General features: G+C 50.4%; 1 protein-coding gene across 1 annotated transcript in view; it reads right to left on the bottom strand.

Moving 5' to 3' along the window:
• Nucleotides 1–528: 528 nt before the first annotated feature.
• Nucleotides 529–27,701, bottom strand: part of LOC102135860 (uncharacterized) — a 42,607-nt gene continuing 15,434 nt past the window's right edge. The window contains exons 3-4 of the mRNA XM_065530687.2: nt 9,573–9,624; nt 529–4,623 (exon numbers count right to left, since the gene is read on the bottom strand). Coding sequence (XP_065386759.1) covers nt 4,160–4,623; nt 9,573–9,624 — 516 coding nt within the window. The 3' untranslated portion in view covers nt 529–4,159. The remainder of the gene's footprint in view (nt 4,624–9,572; nt 9,625–27,701) is intronic.

Here is a 27,701-nt window from a genome sequence, read left to right as displayed (position 1 = left end):
CCAAGCAGGCAGCTGGTTAGCTCTGCCTCTGGCACGCCAGCCTCCCACAGCCAGCAGCGTGGGCCCTAGGCCAGCTCAAAAGCACTGGAGAGTTCCTCACATGTCAGCCCAAACCTGTAAATTACCCATCAACCCTGCATCCACGTGTTTTGTGTTTTGGATTCTAAAGAGTTGCCCTTGGATGACCGGATTCTGAACCAGGAAGCCTCCTCCTCTCCCAGTGGCCCCAGCCCTGCTCCCTGCACATTGCACCTTTTTTTCTCATTTCTTGCCCACTTTGCTTAGTACTGAACATCTTCATTCTAGAGGCCCCTTGGCTTCCAGAATGTGAGTATGCAAATGGGATACGGTGCCCTGCCCTGTTGGTCATCAACCAACCCACTCTTGCTCCTCTCCTCGGGTGTTCCTCTGTCTAGGTCCCACAGAGAAGACCACAGCTGTGTGGGAAGGTTACGAAAGCTATGGGGCCAATGATCTTGTGGACAGCCAAAGTCAGCACCTTTGCAAACCAGGATTCATAACTAAATATACCGGCATTTCTGGCTTTATTCAAACCACTTCCCAACAAGATCAGCACATACACAGAATATCAGGTTCTGGACATAAACATGGGTCTCCTTCCAAACATGAAACAAGCTAATGAACCAGCGAGAGTCCCAGTCTTTGACTGGCTCATGAACTCAGTATTTAAAACAGTAACACTAGGCTTTTGTGGGAATTATTGATGCACATTTAAGTCTTTTAATAAGGTTAAGTAAGAAGAACTCATTCTAAAAATGACTCTGGGGATGTTTTCTGGGCTAGTACTAAAGCACATGGCCAGAGCTTGCTAACTCGATGCCCAAATCTGGTGTCTGCTGACAGCTATCCTCAATAGTGAGCAAATTTCTTGGGATCTGGTTTTCTCAGTCTCTAAATGAGGCCAGGTGTGGTGGTGCACACCTGTAACCCCAGCACTTTGGGAGGCTCAGGGAGACAGATCACTTGAGCTCAGGCATTCGAGACCAGCCATGGGCAACATGGAGAAACCCTATCTCTACCAAAAATGCAAAAAAATTAGCTGGTAATGGTGGTGTGTACCTGTGGTCCCAGCTACTCAGGAGGCTGAGGTGGGAGGATCACTTGAGCCCCCGGAGGTGGAGGTTGCAGTGAGCCAAGATGGTACCACTCCACTCCAGCCTGGGTGATAGAGCGAGACCCTGTCTCAAAAATAAATAAATAAATGAGGCTAGGAATGGTGTGGACACACCCATCCGGGAGATAATGAGGACAGTGATGGTGAGGGGCTAGGTGACATGACAGCAGGAGGCCCCAGAGCTGCCGGGAGCCCCTCCAGCTGGGAGGCACGATGGGTACAGCAGCCCAGATGCTGCTGCAGGGCCACCCCAGTGTGCTATGCTGGGCAGAGCCCTCCCAGGTCTCAGCAGCATGGAGGAAGCAGCAGTGGGGTGTTTCATGGGCCAACTCTGTTCTCCTGAGCTGGGCTGGCTCCCGTCATCTGGACCTAAAGTGGCCAAACAGGTTTTCCAGGTGGCAGCTGAGCTCCTACAGCGCCGGGAACACTTTGTTCCTAGTAGTGTCCAGGACGGCTGTGTTCACAAGCCAGGTTCAATGTGCGCGATGGGAGCCTGACAAGAAGGGCGTATCCTTCATGTGTCCCCAAGCGTGACCCGGAGCACTCCAGAGAAGAAAGTCACCCTCTGTCGGGTTAAACAGGGCTGTGTTTTTAGAGCAAAGGACAGAGGGAAAGGCCAGAGGCTCTCTCCTTCGTGCCCTTCTCAGGAGGACTCTGAGCTCCCACCAGAGAAGAGACCTAGACAGGTGACACATCTCTAGCAGGGCCCCAGAAAATTACATTTTGGAGAAAAGAATGCCTTACCTCATTCTTTGCTTCATTGTCTATGGTCGTGGTTCCAAATCTGGGGAGGTATTTTTACACAGATTCCCAGGCTCCAACCCAACTAGAATCTCTGCAAGGGGAACCTGGGAATCCGTGATTCTGATGTTAAGGTGTACAGGACTAATGTTCAGGTGCTGTGACCCACACTCCCAAGATTTCTGGGATACTTACTCCCCAGTGTTGAGATGACAAAGCCTGAGGCATTTCTAAAAATATCAGTCAACTGGTTGAATTTCATCTCTGGTCATGACCACTAAAATTCAACTGAGTTCTAGAGCAAAATTCAGAGATAGCGCATTTTTCATTGTTTTCTTGCCAGAAACTTTGGCTCCGTATTCTGATGCCATCCATTACCATTAGCTGTGTGCTCGCCTGCCAGGGCCGGCCCTGCATTTGGGTGGCTCACACACCCTCCAGCCCTGGACTTCTGGGCCTGGCCAGGGGCACCTATAGTCAATAAGCCACTCACATCGGTAAACCTGGTTTAACTCAACTCTCCTGGTTTCTGTGTTTCAAAATCAGAAATTGGCCAAATGTCACTCCCAACCTGGACGGCCAGCTCCGGAGGAAGGGCTGTGGGGTCTGGGTGTCTGCAGCTCAGCTCGGCACCCGAGGGTGCAAGGAAGAAGCCAGTGGGTACATGAAGGACAACTTGTTTCTCTTTCTTACTGCTGGCTCTCAGCCAATGTCAGAGGATTCTCATAGCCCCTACTGCCTCTCCTCTTCTAGGCCTCCACTCCCTCTCCTCTTCTCCAAGCTGCCATTCCTGAAAGCTGCTTTCATCTGCCTTCCTTCTTCAATAAGGGAGAAAGGAACTAATAGCAGTTGAATTTTACTGTGCTCGGTGCTTTCATTCTATGTTATCTCTGAAAGCATCCCATTTCTCAAGCAGCCTTTTGTAATATTATCCCAAAGAGAAAGTAAGGCCCAGAGAACTTAAGGACTTTTTGCAAGGTCACACAGCAGGTAGCAGAGCGAACATTCAGGCTCCAGCCTGCATAAGGCAAAGTTGGCCCTTGAGCCAAGCTCCCTGGAATTCAGAGGAAATGCTCTTGTTTCAGAAATTGTCATCTCTACAGGGCCAGGTGCCACGAGGTAGAAGAACAGTCCTGTACCCATCAAGACCCACAGCCAGAGCCCAGGGCAGGAAACCCACACAGGAGAGCCATGGCACCCACAGAAGCCACTCCCATCAGCCCTGCAGGACCTGACAACACCAGGCCACTGCTCTTCCCTCCAGCCCCGCCCGGGGGAGCCAGTGGGATAGAACATTCAGGGAGAAGGGGGTGCTGATGGGAATCCCTGGGACTTCCCCAAGGTGCCCAGATGGCCCACAGAAGCACCAGGAGGGTGAGCCACAGCAATTGCTGGTGACCAGCAAGGAGACAATGTGGATGTCAGAGTCCACTTCTGGGGATTCTTGGGCCCGTTTTCTTTGTGCACCGTCTGGGGGCAGTGGAGGGGGTCAGTTCCTCTTAGATCCTTCCAAAAGTCTTCTCAAGGACCCCATCCGAGGACTGTTCCTCTTCCCATCCCCCACTCCGAACACCCCCGGCGACACCTCAGGGGGACGTTTGTGCTTGGACTTGTGTCTTAGTCCAAGCAATGACCTCCCACTGGATGTCTCAAGCATCAGCTGCGGCACTGAAAGTGTGTGCTTTGCCGCACACGGGCAGATCCCTGGGGTCCTGCTGTCACTCCTTGGTCAGCTGAAGAACGGTGTGGGAGCACCGAGCAGGAAGCAGCTCCAGCAGCCTCCATCCAGAAACTGCCCCCCGAGCTCTGAGAGCAGAAGGAAGACAAAGGGGAGGGCCTGGCTGACCCAGTCACCGTGCAGCCCACCGGACACCTTGCTTAACTGCCTCGCACAGAACAGCAGCCGCTGTTGCCCTTCATCACAGCCCCTCAGCTACAGGCCAGGGCAGCCATGGGCAGGGCGACAATCGGCAGCCACCCAGCTGCTCTCTCATCTGTAAAATGAGAGAGAACGTGAGGCTGAAACTATAGGACACAGCACAGACGCCTGCCCGGTAGAGTACCCCAGGTGGCTGCTAATCACTGCATGCTGACCCCCCACCCCCCCTCCCCACCATGCACCCTTGGCAGATGGAGAAACTGAGGCTGGCAGCAGCAGTGACATTGTTGGTGTCCGGATAGCACCCCCAAGGCTGGCGTACACGCCCCGAGCCCTCGGCCCCTGAGGGTGGCTTCCAGATGGCCTCTTCGCACAGTCAGCTGCCTCTGTTTTCTTAAGAATCTTCAGCAAAGGGGACAGATGACCCGGTTGTGTTGTGCAATTTGTGTAGTGCTCCGGGTCTGCCTCTCTGGGGTCACTGTCTGCTGCCGTGGCCAAAACAGCATGTGCTGATTTGTAAATAAACACAGTGAGGAGCTCCCTGAGCCCGCAGGAGATGATGATGGTGCTGGGGGCTGAATTTCACAACGGCGTCCCTTTTTGTTTTCAATTAGCTGGGGAGGTGGCTGCCTGCAGGAGGGCAGGAGGCGAGGAGGACAGGCTGTTTTCCCTCTTGTTCTCGGGGTTGCCCCAGGAAGAAGCCATTCCACAGACAGACAGGGCGTCCCTCCACTAAGATCTCGCTCCTCCTGGGCTGCCCTCCGGATTGGTGGATCAGTGGATTGGTCGCTCCAGGCCCAGCCCAGCTGCACTTGGCAGGAGTCCAGCAAGAAGCTGTTGTCCAAGAGCCAGGCAGAAGCAGGTTCCTCTGTTAAATGCAAAGGGCAGCTCTGCATTAGCAGGCTATTCAGACGTGCAGATGCAATTTTAAGAGCCCTTTAGTAATGACAAACATCGTGTTTAGCACAACGAAGGATAAACAGGGATCATGACAGGGAGAGGCCCTTAGATCTCAGTGTTCCACCCTGGAGAGCAGGAGTGGCCCAGCCCAGAATGAAGGCAGCAGCCACTGAGTCCTATTGCAGGGCTCGTGTGTAGAGAAAAAGAGAATGGCCAGAAAGAAAGATGACTTCTTTCTGCACTATGGGCTGTCTCCCCAAGAGGTGGCCTGATCTTTGCATGCTCGCCCTGAACAGCACACTGCACTACTCTTCTGCCTGTCACATGTCCACCTGGGGTGTGTCCCCTAGTCCCCGCTATCTATGGAATGCTGTGTGCAAAGCTCCCTGGCATGCACCACGGAGAAGAACATTTGGTGGCCATACCGGAGTGGCAGATGCTCGCAGAGGACAAAAGGCATGCAGGATCTGTTCTCCACAGCCATGAAGGCCTGGACAAAGCTGCCCGGGGAGGGCTCAGCTGGTGAGAAATCAGCCAGCCTCCTGCAGGCTCCGCAGCTTTCTTCTTTCTGCCCCTCCCCTGGTGCATGGGCAGAGCATGGCCCCTCTTGCTAAAGAAGAAAAGTATTACCTCTTAGAAGTTTTTCTTCTTGCAAATTCAAATTAACTATGCACTTCTCAAATATCATCACTAAACACTATAGAAAGCGTTAAGAAAACAATGCAGAGAGAGCGTTAATGCTCCCAAAATTGTCCTTCTACAGAGCACAAGACTTTGCTGAGACATGATGCTTCCTAAGTGATATCCCATCATTGTTGGATGATTCCATTCAAGAATAAGCAACAGGGTTTTTCCAAAACCCTAGTGGACATGTGACAGGGTTGTCTATCAAATATGTGAAAGAGTCTGGGGGCCACACATGTCTTGGTACAAGAGGAGCAAGTCTGCAAAGCATTCTAGTACTGCGCCTTCAGCTTCTTGTCCTTGAGGCTTTGCTTCTCCCATCCCGACATGGCACTCACGGGCTCCCCTCTCCCTCTGGAGGTCACCCAGCTTTCTCCTCCCTGTGCCCAGCACCTCAAGAGCATGGAGGGCCTAGAATGCAGAGGAAGGAAAGAGACTGCACCCCACAGCCCCGGTCCCCACCCCTCCAACCCCGCCCTGCTGAGGAGCACAAAGGGTTTGAAAGAGGCATAGATGGTGAAGTGACAGCACTGATGCCAACGGGAGTCTGGATTTGGCCAGAAGGACCTCAGGGAGACCTAGGGGCATGCCGGGGACCCAGTCTTTTGGCGCAGGGAGAGACAACAGCCCTGCGGATGGCCGTGAGGAGCTCCTGTTCTCAGGAAGTGGTCGGTCCCATGTGGGTTGCAGGCCAGAGTTGCCTGGTCGGGGCAGACAAACTCCTTGCCCACCAGCCTCACGTGACCTCAGGTGTCTTTTCCAGTGTTAGGGGAATGACACAGCATGAGGCCAAAGCTTCTCTGCTGCATTTTCACGGTGGAGGTATACGTGGAGCTGCCTGGGGGTGTGGTGTCAAGGGGAGAGCGGCCTCCAGGGTAAGCAATGGCCCTTCATTTGTCAGATACTTGGAGAAGTAGAAACTGCTAAGAAGAGGAACCAAAGCCTTTCAATGTCGTGGCCTGAAGAGAAGAGACACTTATAGGGATGACATGGATGGAGGCAGCAAGACCAGCCAGGTCCACTGGCTCCTGGGCCATGCAGCCTTGGGTCAGGGCACTGTCAGAGAAGGTGCCCTCAAGTAGAACCAGTCAATACAAGCGAGTTATTCATTTCCAAGAAGGAAGCCCGAGCTTCCCCTAGAAGGAAGTGGTTCTGCATCTGTTCTCACTACGAAGCCACTTTTCCTCCTCCTTAGCTTCCCTCCCTTCACCGTGATGCCTCTGAATTAGACCCACTGGCCCCGGGGCTTGCCTTCCCTGCCCCTGCACCCCACTTCAGGATTGCAGACTAAGGAGGTCTAAGTCAGCCCTTCACCTTGCATGGCCCAGCTTCAGTGAGCGGTGGGGGGCAGGGATGGGCTCATGTGAACATCCTAGTGTAAAGGTCACAGCAGTAGCAGAAACCCAGAGGGGCATTTGCAGATGTGAGGGGCGGGAGGAGCTGCAAGGAAGAATGCTCATTCCTTCCTTCTTGGTTCATCTTCCCACCCCCTGGGTTTCCCCACATTCCAGGACACTCCCCAACCTGCCTCCCCTATCCCTCATCTCTGCACCCATCAGAGTCTCAGTGAGGAGCTCAGTGGGCACAGCCTGGCCCGGGGCTCACTGGAGTTCCAGATCGGCCTTGTCTCTCCTGGGCCAGCCAAGGGCTCTGGGTACCAGACATAACACCCCTGTCTCCATTTCCTCACTGTACACTTGAGGTGCTCACAGCCACATGACCCTGCTGGCAGGCTGCGGTGAGGATCAAATCAGAAGCATCAGTGCTGCCTTCTGAATACAGGCGTGAAGGAACCCGGGCACCTCAAACCCTCCCCAAATGCAGCATGCACTCAGCCTCACCACCCTCACCACCCACACCCAACATAGGACTCAGAATTCTGTGTTTTTCTTCAAGAAAATATGAGGGCAAGCCCTGTGAGCCCGGACCCCCTCACCCACCCTCCTGAAGCAACAGGATCACAGAGGGGAGCTGGCATTTATTAACCACCAACAGTATGCTGAAGTCTCCTCTTCTGGGGGCTGCCCAGTGGAATCTCTTTCTGCAGATAGCAGGCATCTCGAGAGGGGTGGGGAGCGCGTCTCACACGTGGACTGTCTGATGCAGAAGCTACCGCCTGCAGGCCACACCCCATGCCACGCCTCCCAAGGTGGATGGAAAGTGCCCAACACGCCCGCTGGCCACACCCTGTGCCACACCTCCCAAGGTGGATGGAGGGTGCCCAATGCACCGAGGAGACAAGCCGAGCCGAGTGCCTCACGCTACCTGGGCAGCAGGGCAGACGTGTGATCTCCTGCTGGAGATTAGGGGTTCTCCCGCGCCTGGTATCCGTAAGGTGGAGCAAACACTTCTGCATATTGTCAGTTCCAGAAGGGCCTTGATAACCCCTCAGACACTCCAAAGAAGGAAAATCTTCCAAGTTACTTTTTAGCTTGTATCATTTTATTACAAATTGATCATGTAATTTTTGTCATTTTGTTATCGTAAAAATATGATTAATTCTTTTTGAATATGCCTTTGGGGTCAGGCCCATGTGGAAAACAGATGGCACGGGCACAGGGTTAACAGAAGAGGGACTCATGAAGGGAGGTGTGCACAAGGGCAGTGCAGCAGGCGTGGCCTAGGGGCAGGGGTGAAGAGCAAGGGAGAGGAAGATGCTGTTGCTAAGGGCCAGACTCAAGGGGCATGGAGTTGGCAGAGAGGCCACAGAGCAGTGCGGAGGGGCCTGGCAGAGAAGCAAGCACATAGGCTCAGCCCTGCCTCCTCACGGGAAGGGCTGGTTCTCCCTTCTCCACGGCACACTGCACTCATCTCAGGGCCCGTCAGTCTGTACAGATGAAGGTTGGCTGCAAAGCCTCTGCTCCTGCTCTCATGGAGAAGTGGAGCCAGTTCCCAGTCCCATGAATCTGGGCTAGTTCCATTGACTTTTCCAGGGGACGTACCAGGAGAGACGCACATTGGAGGCTCACTCACAAAAGCCTGGCAGCTTCTACCTCCTCTCTTGCAACCTTCTCCCTCTGGGAGAAAGTCCACAGACCCCAAGACAATTGAGATGGAGACACGTGTGGGTGCTCTGGTCAATGGCCCCTGCCAAGCTCAGCCTCTTGGCCACCCCCATAGAGGCCCCAGCATGGGAGTGAATCTGTCTTGGACTTCCCCGAACAACCCATGTGCCAGATGTGGTATCACAAGTAACCTCCATCAGCTCTGTGGGGCAGGGAACAACTGTTCAAATTCCTGATCCGCACAATTAGGTGATACAATAAAACGATGGTTGTTCCCAGTGTCTACATGGGGGTGGTGTGTATGCAGCAACATCATCAGGACCTGAGTCTCTGTTTCACCTTCAGTCCCCTCTATGAGCTCATTCCACGTCTCCAGCAGCACCAACCTGTCACAGCAGTGACACGGCACGGTCGTGGGCTCTCTGTGCTGCATCCTGGTGCATGCAACCTGGTCAAAGCAACGCTACCTGGTTTTGACAGTAGTGACATATCTGCGTGCAAATGCACTTTCACACACACACCTCAATACATGCAGGACTCATGCTTGGGTTAATGTGCTTGGACAAAGAGGCATTATTAGCACAGACAAGCATTTAACTGATTTTTAAAATTTTCAGTGAATACCTACTGAGGCTTTAATAGATCCCAGGTACTGTTTCTGGGATGCCAGTGATGGAAAATTGCTTTCCACTCAAGGAGATCGTCTGTCTTCATTATAGGAACCACATGTGGATGCCTGGAAACCTGATCTCGCTCAGCTTGGTCCTAAGAGTGTGAGATTCTGACAGCAGAAATGCATCGTCAGTCCCATGGGCGATGGAGCCAGTGACTGATACTCTACCACTCTGGTTCTGATGGAAATAAAGAGAACAGCTGGCCCTGCTGCTGCTTGCATCACCAACTGTGGACACCTGAGCCAGCCTCAGTGTTTTCAGGTAGAAGCAGGCACAGCCTCCCCAGTGTGGGCTTCTCCCTGGGGGCTGGAGGACCACACAGGGAATGCGTATGATCACACGCATAGTGCACCACATGCTGTGAGCAAAATCAGCTCCTCACAGCCATGCTTGTTAGAACCTGTAACATCAACCACATACACAGTCCCTCAGAGGGAGCCCCAGAATGCAGTGTCCTCAAGCTGCGCGTGTGGTCCCCACCACTCCACAGGGCCCAGTGGCCCACAAGGCATGCCTTGGAATGCTGTGCTGGACACGGATGGGGCGTCACTCACCTTCTCTGTGCTTCTGTGTCCTCGTCCTCTGTATTAGTTCATTCTCGCACGGCTATAAGGAAATACCCGAGACTAGGTAATTGATAAAGGGAGGTTGAATTGGTTCATAGTTCCACAGGCTGCACCAGAAGCATGGGCAGGCCTCAGGAAGCTTTCAGTCATGGCGGAAGGCGAGGGGCAAGCGAGCAGGAGGAAGCAAGGGTGGGGGCAGGGGTTACACAGTTTTAAACAACCAGATCTCGTGAGCACTCACTATCACAAGAAGCATCCCCATGATCCAGTCCCTCCTACCAGGTCCCACCTTCTATATTGAGGATTGCAAAGGGATTTGGGTGGAGAGACAGATCCAAACCATGCCATCCTCCAAACAAGAGAGTTGAACTAGAAGCCCCAAGGCGCCCCTGACCCCGTTGCCAACCATCTGTGATGATCACTGTGGACATGGTCAGAGTTTTCCCTCGAGCTACAACAGGCACCTTCAGAGGTGTCTCATCACCGCCCCAGCAGCACGCACGGTCTGCAGCGCTCATTTCACACGGTGGTTCTCCTCCAGTGTTGAGAAGGATTCTGAGGCTATGTTCAGACGCAGCCTGTGGTGAGTTCATGGTGGCTGCCCAAGAGGAAGGAAGTGGTGGCGACTTACATGTTGATGCTTTGCCAACCCAGGTTTAAAGGAAGTCCGGTGGGGAGAGGACTGCATGTAACGTAGATGGACTGACAGAGAAGGGACAGCTAAACTCTCCTTATCAGGGGCAGGGTCTGCACCCCACTGCTAGCCAACTTCTGAGGCTGAAAAGCAGCTGGTTCTCCTCAGTCACTCCGTGCTGAGAGGACGAAAGGCCAAGGTGACCCAGCCTGTGACCGGACCTGAGCTCCAGCCAGGTCAGAGTGTGTGCTTGGACGCAGCAGCCAGCCCTCCGGATGACTCCGCACTCAGGGCCTGGAAAGCCTCCTACCGAAGCCTCTTGCTGAAGGCAGTGGAGGGCAGCATCACTTTCACTCCAGGGGCTTTAGGGAAACGCATCCAGTGGTGTGTGTGCCCGCACAGGCAGGGCCCGCCTGACCCCGCGGGAGATCCCAGTTCCAAGACATCTTCGCAGTCATCACTCCCTCTGAGGGGTGTTGGGGGCCTTGTGCACAGCACGGTAGTTCTAGGAGGGCTGGGTGAGGCTTTGGAATGTGAAGAACAAATGCGTGCTTTTAAAAAGAAGTTTCGATCAAGCTGGGCAGGCTCCCAGCCGTGGACCCTCCCTGTTGTGGCGCTGCAGCTGAATGGACAGACAGGGCAGAGTAGGCCTGAGCTCCCGCAGCAGTGCCTGGCGTGGCTGGCTACTTACTCTTGATGCCAAGGCCCACCTGACCTATACAGGGACAGCCCCTGCCCTCCTCGCCTTCCAAGACCATCTGTTTCACAGCTTTATTCTCATCAGGTCCCCGCCGCTGCGAGGCACCAGGCACTGGGAGCCGAGGGCGGGAGGACTGGGGCTCTGACCTCCGGGAGCTCAAGGTCTCATCGACAACTGACAGTGAGTTGGCACACCAGAGCCTCAGGCCAAGCTCGGCGTGCGCAGGCTCTGCCGGATTGTGAAGTGGCAGAGAGGAAGACCCAGTCACTTGGCAGGTCAGGGGATATTGCAGAGGGTGTAGATTAAACCGGGCTGCAAGGAAACAGGCATTTGCCAGAAAGGGAGCTGGAGGAAGAGTTCTGCACAGAAGACGTGGCCCCTGCAAAGCCATGGAGCTATGGGGTGTCAGGCTGCAGGAAGCGCAGGCAGCGCCATGGTCTGGAGCAGGAGTCCTTGAGTAGGAGGAAGCTGGAAGGTCACTGGAAACAAGGTCTAGGCTGGGAGGAGGGATCGGCTGGGTCAGCCATACGGCCAGAGTGGAGGGGACCTGTCGGGATGGGAGGGGAAGACAGAAGTGCCTAGGGTCTGTCGGTGAGGGGACGAGAAAGAGGCAGGTGTCCAGAGAGGGAAGGTGTGCGGGCACCTGCAGGGGGCTAGCCAGTGGCATACAGACCACAGAGGCTGGCAGGAGACAGAGGCACGAAACCAGCTCTGAGGCTCCTGGGGAGGGCTCTCCAGCTAGGCTGGAGGAAGGGTAATGAGGCGGGGGGGGCGCCAAGGAGGATCTTGGAAGGAGCAGTTGCAGCAGAAGGATGGAAATCAGGGTCAGAGGCCTCTGTTGAGGCCCAGGAAGGAACTGCGAGAAAGGAGTGGGCATCACAGCCAGCGGCGTCACAGGGCAAGGCAAGGGGAGCAGGAAACACAGCCCTGGGATCCAGTCCCTCAGAGGCCAGCAGTGTCCTAGCGACAAGGGATTCAGCAGGGTGAAGAGAGCTGCCCCGAAAATCCCACACCCTCACAATGTACATGAAAACAGATGCCAGCTGGGTTAAATATATCAATACGCTTTAAAAACTATCAACTTAATAGAAACATGTGGAAGGAGATGTCATAACCTTGGCACAGGACAACCCCCCCAAGCAAAACATGAAAATCCAGAAGCTCTCAGAATATTGCTACCTGGAAACACATAAAGCCGAAACATGTGTGTAGGGCGAAAGAGAACACAGAGTTTTAAAACAAACAATAAAGTGGGAGGAAATATTTAAGCCCCCCATGACAAAACTAAGGGTTATGGTCCATCATACATCAAAAGCCTTTACAAATTAGTAAAAGAAAAAGACAAATCAATAAAAACACTGGCAAAGCAAAACTTTGCCAAACATTGCCAAACTTTGCAAAACTTTGCAAAACAAAGACAAACTTTGGTGACAGCAAGAGTTTCCCAACTTCCCTGGCAGGGGACAGACCCACCAGTCTGGCGAAGGAGACAGGGCATCAGGTGACAAGAACCCCTGCAGAGCTGAGGCAGACTGAGCACGTTGACTCCTGTGCCCCTCCCTTCCCTGCGTCAGCTGCCCTGAGTCCAAGGGCAGGGCTTTAGACAGAGTAAGCTAGAAAATACAACCTGATCGTGTTAGCTCATTCGATCATGGAGTCTGTCTACTGTAAGAGTTAGCATTCATTTGGGTTGAATTAAGTTGGGTTAAATGTATGAGGATTAAAGCAACTTTGAACTACGGTACTACTTCTGACCCATCCTCAATATTTTTAAAATATTGCTAGCATCCAGCATTGGAGAAGGCATGAGGAAAGAGGCCTTCCAGTAACTCTGTCGGTGGAAGTATACATTCGTACAATGTTGTTGGAGAATAGCTTGGCAACAACCACAGAACATTTAAAATACATACCTAGCAATTCTACTTCTAAGAATCTGTTCTACAAACGTATTGCTGGTGATGTAAATATATATGTATCTATTTCTACTGATTTCTCTATATATTTATGTATATTTCATTGCAGCACTCTTTGTATAAGCAAAAAAAAGTTCAAACAACTTAAATAGCCACCAAAAAGGCGTGAAGTTAATAAAAGAGGACTCATTCTAAGGAATATAATGGAACTGACAAAATCAGTGGGAAAAAAAAATCTCTATGTGTTAACATGGAGGACGTCCATAATTTATCACATGAGGAGCCAAATACTGATTGAGCATCCTAAATCTGAAAATCCGAAGTGCTCCACAATCCAAAACTTTTTGAGTGCTGACATGATGCTCAAAGGAAATGCTCATTGGAGCATTTTGGACTTTGGATTTTCAGATTAGGAATGCTCAACCACTGAGTATAATGTCAATATTCCAAAATCCAAAAGAATTCAAAATCTGAAATACTTCTGGTCCCGAGCATTTCATATAAGGGATACTCAACCTGTAGCAGGATATTTATATTGTGATTCGAAATATGGGTTTTATTCAAAACACACTATGTGACTGCAAGATAGATTATAAGCAGTTATTTTGTATGTATACATGAACCCCCACCCCGCCCCCGCCGACCACACACACACAAATACACACACATAATTTAAAAATACCTGGAGGATAAATCAGAACACCTGAGGGAGAATAATCCAGTAAGACAGGGATAAATTCGGACTTTCTCTTTGATTTTATTTTTCTGCATTATATTACTTTTGTAATACAAAAGAAAAAATAAGAAGAAGGTAGTTAATAAAATGGAGTAAGACAGTGCATGTAAAAACTGGGTGTGAGAAGAGAAAGAGCAGGTGGCCCATGTACCTGTGGACCTTCCAGGTTAACTGGAAAATCTCACATACGTATGCATACATTCATTTTTCGTTTCTAAAAGATGTTCTGTCATTTTTATCAATTCTTAAGAGCGATCCACCAGGTACAGGGCTCACACCTGTAATCCCAGCACTTTGGGAGGCTGAGGGGGGCGGATCACAAGGTCAGGAGTTCAAACCAGCCTGGTGAAACACCATCTCTACTAAAATTACAAAAATTAGCTGGGTGTGGTGGCACATGCCAGTAGTCCCAGCTACTCTGGAGGCTGAGGCAGAAGAATTGCTTGAACCCAGGAGGTGGAGGTTGCAGTGAGCCAAGATCCTGCCATTGCACTCCAGCCTGGGCGACAGTGCCAGACTGTGTCCAAAAAAAAAAAAAAAGAGGTCCAAAAAAGTTAGAAGCACTGATGTATACTATGTTTTCGAGAAGTTTGACCATAAAGGAAAACAGACATGGGACCCACTTGAAGGGAAAAGCATGTCAGGAGGGTACCTGTAAATTTGGGATAAACACCATACTAGATGAGGCTGCAGATCTTTCAGAATCTTCTGAAAGATTCTGTGTGAATCTAAACCAAGGAAAATGTGGACACTTTCGTAAGCAATCAGTCAAGTTTTCTAGCAGCAAATTTACTCATTGAGCTTTGCACCTTACTGAAAGTTTGTCTGAGTATGAAATTCTAGGATGCATGTCTTTTCCCCTCAGGGTGTGGAAGGCATCCTTCCACTGGTGTTCGATTCCCATGGCTGTTGAGCAGGAGTCTGAGGTCAAGTTCATCTTAAATCCTTTGCATAGAATCTATTCTCTCTCACTGTCTCTCAGTCTCTCTCTCTCTCTCTCTCTCTCTCTCTCTCTCTCTCCCTTCGTTCTTTTTTCCCACTCCTCCACAACACGCCTTTAATATCTTCTCATTATCCCTGGAGTCCTGAGTTTCATGATGATATGCATTGATGTGGGGGGGTTTTGTCCACCATTGTGCCAAGCACTTCATGGTTCTTCCAGCCTAAAAAATTCCCCTCCTTCCATTTTGATAAATGTCTGTAATGATTTCCTCTCTCTCTGTTTTCTATTTCTGGAACTCCTCTTTCGTCAGATGTATCTCCTTGATTAGTCCTTGAATTTTCTTCTTGTATGTCTCTTTGGTTTTCTGTTCCATTTTCTGGAAGATTTCCTCAACACCGTTTCCCAAACTCCTATTGAGTTTTTTACCTCTGCCACATTTTTTTTTTTTTTTATTTTCTAAGAGCTCTTTCACATACCCTAAAAGTTCTCTTTTTAACATCTCACCATTGGCTATTTCTTGCATTGTCTTTGAGTTGTCTTTGTTTTTCTAATGCATTGTACTTCTTTCCCTGAGTTCCTTTTTTCTGTTTGTTGCTGTTTCGTCTGTTTGTGTGTTTGTGTCTTCCCAACAGAGGTCTTCCCCAGCTGCCTAGGTGTCTAGGGCCATCTCTTTCACTAATTAAGGCCCCAGTCGGCTGGCTGGAAGCTCAGTGAGGATGAGTGGAGCTTGTCATAGGATCACTTCACTGTAGGTTTATCAGGTGGGTACCTGGTGGTCTTATGTCAATTAATAGGTCATTTTTCTTTGGTTTCTCAGTTTCACCAAAGAAGAATCCTTTGACATTCTGGGTAACGGGCATAATCCTGGTGGCAACGTTCCCAAAACCGAGTGGAGGGCTGAGTGGGAGGGGTCTGACTATTCAAAAAGCAGGTTTTCACTTAATTCATCTGCTCTCCATCTGGGTTCTGTGTCCTCAACTCTGACCGGAATCTCCAAGTTCAGAGCCTCCCTGGTCAGTGTCTCCAAGGAGTAACTTTCCTGCCTTCTACAGGGTGGCTGTGCCACATCCTGGCCTTTGGTGCTTCTGATTGCAAGTCTCCTGGGGTTCTGTGTGACCGTTGTTGCAGTTGTAAAACATGGTTCCACAGTTCTCTGCTACTGTTTTGTTGAGAGGTAGGAGTCTATGGACCCTTCAATCTGGCAGGCTTGTGACTGCTTCAAACAACTGATTATGGTTAAAAGAAGGGCAATGTGGCATCTGCAACTAAGTCAGAAAAGGCCAAGCGGCTGTCATCTAGAGACTTGGAATGTTCCCACTGTGCACTTAGCCACCATGCTGTGAGGAAGCCCTGCCACATAAGAGGCCACGTGGAGGTGCTCCGTTGACAGCTCCAGCTGAGTCCAGCTTTTGAGTATTCCCAGCCAGGGCTCTTGACACAGTGGATCAGACATAAGGTAGCCCTGCTCTGCTCTGTCTGAATTCCTGACCCACAGAATCTGTGGGGATGACAAAATGACCTTTGTGTACTCTCATTTGGGTTAGTTTGTTGTGCACCAACAGTAACTGGAACAACCATAGCTTTTCTTTTTTGTTATACCAGTACCTCTCTCTCTCTCACACACACACACACACACACAAACTTGCTGGTACATAGGTTTTAGTTAATACCTGTGTATTAACTAAATACACAGGTATTAACTAAGCTAAGCCATGTATTTTCTGTTTTCCAAAATTGTGTTGACATATCTGATCTGCTGGTATCCACATCCCTTTGGATTGATATCTTTTCCTATTCATTTACTATAATTTTGTGATGATTCAGAGGGAATGCAGAAAAACACACATGATCAATGTGCCAATTTTAACCAGAAATTGCAGCAAAGCTTTCCTTAGTGCTTCTAAATGAGTAAACCCAGAGCCAAATTAAAATCACTTCAGGTAAACTGAGGCAGTAACTTGGGAAACAGGTGTGCCCCACGGTCGCCTTCAGCCACAGCAAAATCACTGCCATATCTGTACAGTCATTCTGAGCCCAGGCAGGCTTCACCTTCCATTGCTTCTTGTACATGTACAATATCAAGAACAAAGGGGGAAGCTTCCTGCATTGATCTCCACGATGCTTAGAGCTCACCACTAATTTAAAATAAAAGCTTGATCCAAAATGAGGCAAGAAATCTCCCCAAAGAAAAAATATCTCTCAGTGGAAAGTAGCTGAATGTCCTGTGAGTTGGGCTGGGTCTTACTGTAGCGGGGGGATGGCTGGGTTCCCATAGAAACACAGGCTTGACATTGGAAACAGTGAGGTCCCCTCAGCCACTGGAGCAGTCACAGTGCAACCCTCACTCCCCCAAGGAGTGTGTGGCATTGACAGTGACTTCACCACAAATGGTAAATCTGGTCGACTGACTTTAATTGTGAGCTCCAGCTAGGAACAGGTGGAGTCTCAGGTTTAATACTACTTAGATCAGTAACTTTAGATTTAAAAACATCGTTTCAAGGTCACAGGCTGCATCCATAAACCTGGCAGCCCTATCAGATACTTCTCTGTTGTGTGTGAATCAGCAGGACCTGTCACGGTTCCTGGAAAAACAACTCCAAACACACTGCCCCGCCTCCCCCATAGTTTCATGAACTTGGAGAGAAAGCCTGACCACGGTGATTTTCAGTACATGCAGTGGTACCCAGAGCAGAGAACTGCTACCATTTCCTAAACGACTGGCTCAAGCACCATTTGGTTTTATAAGAAGAAAGAGAACGAACAAAGAGTCCAACCAGGGACTCAGGCTCCCAGGCTCTAGGTTGTGGCGGCCACTCCCATGCTGTGTACCCTCCCCAGGGCAGGCTGCCCTCCCTGGGCCTTCCAGGCCTAGACTAGTGCTTGTCGACCTGGGGTGGTACTGCCTCATCTGCCCTGTCTGGCCTTGTCTCAGTGACTGAGGGCTTCTCCCAGGAGTCAGTGCCTGGGAGCCAGGGCTGCTGACTGGCCTGCAGGAGGCAGCCTGTCCTCCACCACAGGGTGTCCTTCCCAAGAATACACACCATGCACTACCAAAGGGCAGGTGTCCCATCTCCAGTTCTGTATGCTGACAGTGCGATCAATGCAGAGTAGAGACATGAGTGGGCGACCCTAAGGGGCCCCATGACTCTGAGATCACCCAGTGTTTCACTGTGAACATTTCCAATCTCTAGAAAAGCGGAAAGAATTGCACCCTCAACCCCACGGTGTGCATGCACCATGAACATTTTGCCATACCTGCTTTCTCTCAAATCTGTCCACCCACTCATCAGTCCATCGTGCTATGTACCTACTTCAAAGACAAGGGCAGGCATCCGGACCTTTGCCCTAAGCACATGGGCGTAAGTGTCATGAACTCAGCTCGAGGTTTGTTTAATTTTTTTTTTTTTTTTTTTTTTGGTAACATGTGGGTAGTGCAGCAGGAACACGTGCTCCTCCGTTCCTAGACAGAGAAGGGAAACATCCGGCCAGACTCATTTTGGAAGGAGTGATTAGCTCACCATACAAAGAACTTTGTTAAAAGTTCACTTCAAGGAGATGGCTGCGGGCACTGGGTCCCACACAGCAAGGAAAGTAGCCCCCCAGTGCTGACTCTCCCAAAACTCTCCCTCCAGCTCTCAGTAGCCCCACTCCACTACCCAGACAGAGTTTACACCAGCAACCTCACTCACAAAGATACAGCATGAAGGACCCACAGCACAGACAAGGGGGACCCAGCGATGGAAAGTGGGGCCTCCCGGGTACTTCTATCAGGGAGTCTCCACCAGCAAGAGTTCTGTTCCCAACCCTGTATTTGCACAGGACGGTCCATCCTGCTCTTGCCTCACACCCAAGCTCTGCCTTGGTGTGTCCCCGACTAGATGCCTTCTCAGACTCAGGGCTATGACAGCTCACTTCCCCGTGACTAGAATTGAGTCTCCTGGTTTCTCTCACGTGTGGGGACAGTTTGCTCGCTTCTTCCAAACAGACAGCCTTGCTCTCCGTGTTACCATATCCCATGAAAGCAGACACTGAGCTGGAGGCCACCCAGAGCCCTGAACTCGGTGCCTTCCTTTTCCTTAGAGGAAGCTCCAAAGCCCCCAACCCTGCAGCCACTCCGTGTTTCACAGCCTGCAACAGCAGCAGTGGCCCCAGGCTTGCATCGCAAACACAGAGTCACAAATTCCCAAGCAAAAGGCATTTGTCAGACCACCTCCTTACACAAGAGACGATGAGCTTCCAGGAGCTGAGCCACCCAGGAAAAGAAAACACTGTGGGGCATGCAGCTCCGTCTGGCTGTGTTGTCCACAAGCACAGACAGAAGGAGTCCTAGGTGGGCACGCTTGGCTGGGTCTGGGGTGGGCGGCTCTCTCCTCAGTGCCCTCTCCTCCTGACTTCCTATGTCTCTTCCTTCCCTCATCCGAGAACTGCCCACCTGATGTTTATACCCCTAATGACAGATAGAAGCCTCAGCCTCCCAACAGGACAAGGCTTCAACAAAGGAGATGATTCCAGGTCACAGCCATGAGAGCCATGGACCAAGCCGGGCCTCAGCCCACTCTCCCTGTGCTTGGCTGCTGTGGAGTCATGGGGTTACCAACTGTGAAGGGCTGCTTGGAGAGGGGGACCCCATCTCTCAACTGGAGGAATATCACAGAATTCGGGCTACGTTTTAAAGCCACAACCCACCACACGTGTCCCTGAAATCAGTCCATGTGGGTGCGCGCCCCAGTGACGTCTCAGGACCTTTGCTCTGGGGCGTCTTGCCTAGGCAGTGAGGTTTTGCATTTCTGCTCAGTTTAACTCAGGTTTTATGACTCCCACATCTTGGGAGGAGATAGGGAGGAGGAAAAGTTGGGGCAACACAACCTCTCTAGCATCATCACCACTACCCCCGCCTCCCAAACCTCAGAAAAACAAGTCTATCCACCAGAAAGAGTAAAGCGTTCCCCCACAGGCAAATCTGCCCCACAAATGCAGAAGGCGCTAATAAACATGATCATAAACTTGGAATCCACAATCCACAACATGTCAAAGGATTTGGAAGAAAACCTTAACTCCTGTGAACTACATTAAATTCTAATCTCCGAGACATTCAGAATGAAAATGCAGCTTGCTACAGCTGGGCTTCCGCTCTGTCCTTTGCAGACTCAAACATCCTCGGCATGGTGTTTGTGCAATAAAAACTTTAAGTCGAAGCCTGTACACTGAACAGATAGAAGGACATGACCAAGATTCTTCTGGTAGTTCAAAATAAATACATATGCATGCTTTTGGACTCCATCCATAGGGGATTTTAGCCCTATTTTTCAAAGAGCCTCGTAATCTACTCATGAAAATTGGGTGTTTGTAGCCACTAAATGTAGTAAAATCCATCCAAGGGTAGGCAGGTACAAATGTGTTGACCACAGCACATAGCCAGGTCTACAATGAAGGAAAATGTAATAACCTATGGAAGTAATTGAGCCTATCAATGTCTCCGTTTAAAACTCCCTCTTTGACATGAAGATCCATAATAAAGTTATTTAAGGAGTCAAAAATCTACTTGGTATGTTCTAATAAGGAACACATGAGTTTCTAAAAACTTATTCCAGTCCTTGTGTACCATGCGGCATTTTGCATGTTTCTCTTCCTATATTTTTTCAGTAAAGCATGGTGGTTGTTGGCTGTCCATGAAAGCCACCTGTGACGTGTGGAGTTGAACATGGAGGATGTTCATGGGTTGTCTGATTCTGAGCAGGCTCATGCAGCCTGGAGGTGAAAGTACCTGGAGTTACATTTTTATGCATGGGGGAGGGACAATTTAGTACCTTTTTGGAAATACACACACAAAATATTCAATGATATGTGATATGGTTTGACTGTGTCCCCACCCAAATCTCATCATGAATTGTAGCTCCCATAATTCCCAAGTGTCATGAGAGGGACATTGAATCATAGGAGGTAATTAAATCATGGGGGCAGGTCTTTCCCGTGCTATTCTTGTGACGGTGAATAAGTCTCATGAGATCTTATGGTTTTATTAAGGGGAGTTTCCCTGCACATGCTTTCTTGCCTGCTGCTATGTAAGATGTGACTTTGCTCCTCATTCACTTTCTGCCATGATTGTGAGGCCTCTCCAACCATGTGGAACTGTGAGTTAATTAAATCACTTTCCTTTATAAATTACCCAGTCTTGAGTATGTCTTTATTAGTAGTGTGAGAACAGACTAACACAATATGCTTGTGTTCACCTCAAGTTTGCAAATTTAACACTAATGTGGAATTTCATTTTGACCTAGGCTCTTTCCCAGTGTGATAGGATTTTTGTCTGCAATTCTGAACAACCAGAGTTTCCAAGAACACAGTCAACTAAAGGACATTATTATATAAAACTTTCTGACTCATTTATTCTTTTCCTACTAAATATGATTATTTATGAAAACAATTAGGCATAACTGTTAAGATGACACCACTCTGACCATCAGATGCGTCTACAGGATAGATTTGAAGAAAGGTAAACACAAGGAAAACAAGTTCCTGTTCTCTTGGTCCCTCCAGGGCAGTGCTGGCATCAATAACTCTTGATGACTTTATTCTTCTGTAAACGAATAAGAAGATGCTAAGAGCTAGGAAATCTCCATTTTTTCTATTTAGAGTGCTGTATTAGTCCATTTTGGCTGCTATTACAAAATACCATAGACTAGGTGGTTCTTAAACAACAGAAATGTATTTCTCACAGCTCTGGAGGCTGGGAAGTCCCACAGCAAGGCACTGATAGATTCAGTGACTGGTGAAGGCCCTTTCCTCACAGATGATGACTTCTCACTGTGTCTTCACATGGTAGAGTGGGGAAGGCAGTGCTGTGGCCTCTTTCACAAGGGCACTAATCCCATGCATAAGGGCTTCATCCCCCATGACTTCATCACTTCCGAAATGCCCTACCTTCTAACACCATCACTTTGGGAGTTAGAATTTCATCATATGAATTTTAGGGGGGGCACCATCAGACCATAGCAATGTTTGACCTCAGCACTTTCTTCTTCCATCATCTTGTGAAAACAAAAGGAAAGAAAAGCAGAGCACCATGCTGCCCTAAGTAAAGACACATTTATCTCTCACTTATTCATTCCGTAAACATCCTTGTGCCCATTACCAGCTAGACTCTGCAAAGACAAGGAGCACTAACAAGTGTCCCTGTCCCCAAGGTGTTTGTAGGTATATTAGCCAAGATGAGTTAACACCTATGAAAACCACTCTTAACTCTCAGTAACCTAATAAGCTATAAGTTCGTTTATCCCTTTGTCCCAGTCTACCATAGGTTGGGGGAAATAGTACTCCACACAAACCTTCAGGGACTCAGGCTTTCCCTCCTCAGTGGCCCTGTCACCACCACGGCCTCGGAGGTCTCCAGGCCCTCTTTGTCTGTCTAGCAAATGAGAGGAGAGAACGTGAAGGAGACACAGAGAATTTAAAAAGCTGCCACATCCGCCCACATCCCCTGTGCAGGACTCCATCCCAGAGCCAAGATGGCCTGCAGCAGAAGCTGGAAGTGTGGTGCCCATGAGGAAGAGGGTAAAGAGTGAACACACGCTCTGGTACTATGGATGAACACACACTCACCATGGTCTAGTCACCCCAATCAGGAAATAGAAGTCCCTTTTCCACCTGCACTTAGCACCAAACTCCTTTCTGCCCAGAGATGAGCAAGCAACTGGAAGTTTGCATCCAGCACTTACATTCTTTTGTTGGAACTCCAAATCCAAGAACATCCTTCCATTTCAACCCCTTCGTTTTCTTCTGACAATTTCCTTTAACCGGCACAAGTGTTCCTTTCTAACACATTTAACCAGAACAGAGCAAAGTTTAAAGTAGAAATATAAAATACTTTCTCAGCAGAGAATTATTGTTTTTTAGTCTAGTGAACCTAATCATTTAGTAATTGAAGCTCTCCATAGCAAATGTGTAATCTCCTGTAGATCAAGTGAAAATATTTAAAATTATTTTCCAAATGTCCAGGCAACCCTGTGGGTCTCAGTCCCCTTCTTCTTATTTACAGAGCTTTCTGGTTGGAAGGGGAAAGAAAGAAACAAGAAGTCCAGTGCCCAGGTACGCTGAGCAGTAGGTGAAGAGCCATGCTTTTTGTCTCAGTTTTACTTCTAGTTGTATCAGAGCCAGGAGAGCCACATTCAAAAACCTTAGAAGTTCAGCCCGGCCAACATGGTTGAAACCCCATCTCTACTAAAAATACAAAAATTAACCAGACGTGGTAGTGCCGCCTGTAATCCCAGCTACTCGGGAGGCTGATGCAGGAGAACTGCTTGAACCCGGGAGGTGGAGGTTGCAGTGGGCTATGATGAAGCCACTCCACTTCAGCCTGGGTGACAGAGCAAGACTTGGTCTCAGAAGAAAACAAAACAAGAAAAAACCCTTAGAAGTTGATACCTAAATAGTCAATGGGCACAACGGAAATGTTATTCATAAATTAAAGCATGAGGCTTGGCAATTGAGCTAGCAAGTTTCTGTCTGCCTATAATCTAAAATCCAGTAAGGCAATAATGATTTCTTCTTATTGCCATGGACCTGTTCAGGGCATCATACTAAATAAAAATTAAAAAAGTAAAAATAATAAAAAAAAATTTCAGTGGCTGAAGACAACAACAATGGTTTATCATCTCTATGGTTTCTGTGGGTCTTGGCTCACTCAGGCATTTCTGGCTGGAATCCCCTGAGGGCTGGGCTGTGGTCCCTCATCCTGGGTGTCGGCCACTCCTCAGGGCTGCTTGAGTGTCCTCGCAATATGTCAGCTGGTTTCCCACAGAGTGAGCAAACCAAGAGAGTGCGGGCCAGGCGCCGTCTGTGATCTGTATCACCTGTTATGACACAGCTTCGAGTCACATAAGGTGACCTCCATCCCAGTCTACTGAAGGAAGCAGGTCTTAGGGAAGGGGACAGAGAGCTCACCTCCCAGAGGAGGGGTGTCAAGCCATACTGCAAGAAAAGCTGATGAGAGAGTTTTTAGGTTGATGTGACTGCCTTTTGAAAATGCAATCTTTTTTAGGGCCTAGCATGCAAACCTTGGCTTCTAAAACTAACCCTGAGATCATTTGATCTAGCTAAACCCACACAGCCAGGAAGTGAGGGAGGGGTGAGGAGAACAGAGGCTGTGGACTCCGGAGCCCCTTCCCCAGCACTCTGAGAGGTCTCCACCAAGGGGGAGATTTTGCTTTTTGTTTGGAGACAGAGTCTTACTCTATCGCCTGGGCTGGAGTACGATAGCACAATCATGGCTCACGGCAGTCTCGGCTTCCTGTGGCTCAAACGATTTTCCCACCTCAGCCTTTTGAGTAGATGAACTACAGGCATGTGCCACCACGCCTGGCTAATTTTTTTTTTCTTTTTTTTTTTTTTCTTTTTTTTTGTAGAGGCACGGTCCCACTATATTGCCCAGGCTGGTCTTAAACTAAGCTCATGTGAGCCTCCCACCTCAGCTTCCCAAAATGCTGGAATTACAAGCATGAGCCATAGTGCCTGGCCAAGATATGATTTAATACAGCACTCTTGCTGGATACTCAATGTTAGCCCTCACTGAGCAGGTGGTGGACAATCCCAGCCCTATCAGAGTAACAAGAAAGGAGATAAACTCTGTGAAAGGCTTCAGGGCAAGGCTGTTATCTGTAGCATCAATAACAATGATAAATCCTGACCTGGCCTGAACTCCTCCCAGGACCCACCAAACCAAACGCCCTCCATCCCACATGCAGCTGGGTCAAACACCTGATGCATAATGCTGGGTGCCCTTCTGGGTGCCATTAAAGGAAGAGAAAAAATTAACTGTGAGAGTTTTAGAGACCTAAAAATGTGCAGGGCAGAAGCTGCAAAATGGCAGCAGGCCCAGCGCCGACTGGATGCAAGTATGACTTTCCATGGGCCCACAAGCAGCTCTGAGGTCCTAGGCCTGGCTGGTCTGCGACTGTGGAACAGTAAGATTCAGGGTTCCAGGAGTGTGATGGCCAAGAACCCACGCCACCCCTGCCCCAGGCAAAGGACTCAGCTTTCAGCTGCAAGAACTCCACAGAAGCCTATATAGGGTCTTGGAAGACAGCAGGGATCTGCCAACAGAGTCCTGTCTCTGTCTTCGCCTCCCTCTCACTCCTCTCTCTGCTGCTTCACTAGACTTTGAAAAATATCATGGACGGAGCCATTGGGTCTAGGGCCAAGAAAGGGGCTAAAAACCTCCAACCTGGGTAACTATCATTAACACTAAGATCGTGAAAGTCAAGATAAGCCCTCTGCTCTCTGATCCCCACCCCACCACGAGATTTGCAGGGCAAGTCTGGGAGGGAAAAGAACCAAGTCCTGATAAACGTAAATTGACAGGCGCTCCTGTTCACAATCTGTTCTAGATGCAATTCCACGTGGCTCCCCCAAGACAAAGATGTTCCCCTTTGATGGTTCTGCTGTCTTGGGGAGAGGCTCAGGCACATTCTGACTGGCCAGTTCTTGCTCCCTAAAATAGCCTGTGGACTGTGCCCTCCTTGGGGTCAGGGAGGCAGGACAAACAGCTCCTCTCCAGCCCACCCTCATGCTCCCGCTCTGTTCTCCTCGCTGACCTGGCCACAGGCTCTCCCACCCCAAAGGAACCCACAGTATCTCCGGAGCTCTGCCCTGAGCAGCCCCGTGCTAGGGAGGAGGGCTGGGAAACAGGACCTCACCACCAGAGCATGCGACACAGCCTGTGAGATGGTGACAGTGGGTCTGGCTTTTTCGTACAAGTTGACCAGCGCTTATGCTCCTGCAATGCCAGGTCAGAAGCACAGCCACCAAGTTCTCCTCCAAAAGCTTGACTCCTTTGGAACTCACTTCCTGCGGGGGCCAGAGCAGAGTGTACCCCTACCCCGAGTCCTGGCACAGGGACACGGCCATATAACCTGGAGACTCTTCCTGCTACAGCCAGGAAGTCACCTCCTGCCACCAGGAGCCGGGGCTGGAGAGGGCTGGGCTGCCTGCCCGGCTCACACCAGGAGTGGTGTGGCTAGGACCGAAGAGGGGACTCTCAGGCCTGTCTGGAGCACCTTGGGCGTGGAGTCATAGGGGAGGGTCTAGACAGTGGCTATTCATTGCTTCTCCTTCCGCAGCTGCAGAAACTTCCTCCCCAGTCTGAGTTGGGCAGGGCCCACTTGCGTCTGCCTTCAAATCCCTTTCCTGCTGGTCAAAGGCAACCCCTCTGACTCTGCCAGAGAGGGCCGGAAATCCAGCTGCCCACAACATATCCTGCCATGGCCTCACAGAGAGGACATGGGACCCGGGGAGGCTGAACAGGAAAGGCAGAAAGGGGATCCCATCCACCAGGACAGCAGATTCGGTGCCTTGCATGATGGCAGCTGACCGTGGTGGGTGCCGCCATTTCAGGAACCCCCAATGGGCCTTTGGTGCCTCCCAGGAGCCCAAGGTGGCAGTGACTGCACACAGCCAGCTAGGAACGTGTCTGTCCGTGATGTGGTCCCCACTGGGCAGGAATCTGGGGCTGAGGCACAGTCTCTGCTCCTCTGTGCAGGGGTGGGACTGCCTGATAGGTGTGTTTTCCCACTGCCCCCACTCCCGCCAACAGCCCAGAGAGGGGAAGTCAGACATCCCTCATCCGCCACAGATGGCAGTAGCCAGAAGACAGGGGCCCTGGGGCCACCAGAAGCAAAAGTCCACCGGTGGGCCCTTGGTTATGATGAGGATCGAGTGGAGCGCATCTTACCAGTGTGTCCCAGAGACCCAAGCTCCTCCCCAGATAACACGCAGACTGAGCGCCCACTTCACCTACCCCAGCTTCTGCTCAGGGCCTCCAATCTTGGGCTCTTGGGGTTGGGAGGCTGCATCCTCTGTGGTCGGGGGCCCAGGCTTGGGTCTCACAGGTGCTCCAGACCCATCCTCCTTCCCCCCAGAGCCAGGATGAGGATCAAAAAAGCCAGGAAAGCCAGGATAGCAGGAACAGGGAAGCCACTGGGAGGAGGAAGGAAAGACAGAGGGGTGGAGACCAGCAGCTGCTCTTTGAATGAAGAGAAAGCATTTCAGGCAGCCAAACAGAATGTCAGCAAACCTCAGAAGCAATTCGCTCCCCCACGCCCAGCCTTATGGGGTTCCCACTGGTGCACCAGGCGCAGGCCAGGCCGACCCGGAACATTCAGTACAAATGCTGGGCTGCCAGCTTGTCCCTAAAATAAGACTCCAGCTGTTGGCCACAGAACTGCTTGGAAAGTAGAGCTCCCTGGGACAGGAAAGGAGCCCTGCAGGGCAGAGAAGCAAAGCTGGGGGAAGCGAGGCCTGCTTCCATGTGGCCGAGGCTGGATGTGAGAGCTGTGTGACTGCTGCCAAGAGCTGCTGGGGTGGGGCCCCAGGGGAGCTGCCGACGCTGGAGCCATCCTGCCATTCTCACAACGGTTTCTTCTGAAATCGACATCCTTCTTTTTCTGCACTTTGACCCCCACCTGGTCTCGGCAAGGGTCCTTGGGCCACACAGGGCACGCTAGCATAGGGGTCCTTTTCCCCATTCTTCAACATCCTGGCCCTTGAAGGAGTGAAGCTGGGGCCCCAGGAGCCACACTGCAGGGACCAGTCCCTAAGCAGGCAGGCAGGCTAATTCACGTGGGCTGCAGAGGAAGGCGAGGGAGGCAAGGAGCAGGCCCAGATTCCTCAGCAGGGCTGAAAATACCCATTAGTGACGACGCTGCCGCAGGGAGAACCAAGCTCACACTTCCGGGCGAGTGTGAGTGCAGGGCTATTAAATGACACGAGACGCTTTGAAACGAAAAACAACTTGAGACTTCCTCCTCTGTGTCGCCATCCATGTACAGAGGAAGTAAGACACTAGCAGGTCCTCCAAGAGGGTGTCCGCCTGTACATCATTCCTCCACCCCACACTATTGGGTGAATATGTAACAAGCGCACTTCTTGCTCTCATCAATGAAACAATGAATATTTGTGAGTCTTTCCTACAAGGCCAGCACTGTCCTAAGCACTTTCTCTGCATTTCCTTCTTTAAACCACATGGTAACCCTAAGAGGTAAGCACTGTTATTATCCTCGCTGTGCAGATGAAGAAACTGAGGCAGGGAGAAGTAACATAGCTTGTACCAGGCCAGGCAGCTGGTGATAGGGGCCTGGCTGGAGACTGTGTCCTCTGCCTTGCCCATGTTACCCCAGGTGGTGGCAGCTGCTCAGAGCC

Source organism: Macaca fascicularis, chromosome 15 (genome assembly GCF_037993035.2).
Source record: "Macaca fascicularis isolate 582-1 chromosome 15, T2T-MFA8v1.1".
NCBI classification, from domain to species: domain Eukaryota; kingdom Metazoa; phylum Chordata; class Mammalia; order Primates; family Cercopithecidae; genus Macaca; species Macaca fascicularis.
The sequence above is the reverse complement of the archived record's forward strand: the minus strand, read 5'-3'. Positions and strand labels throughout refer to the sequence as shown.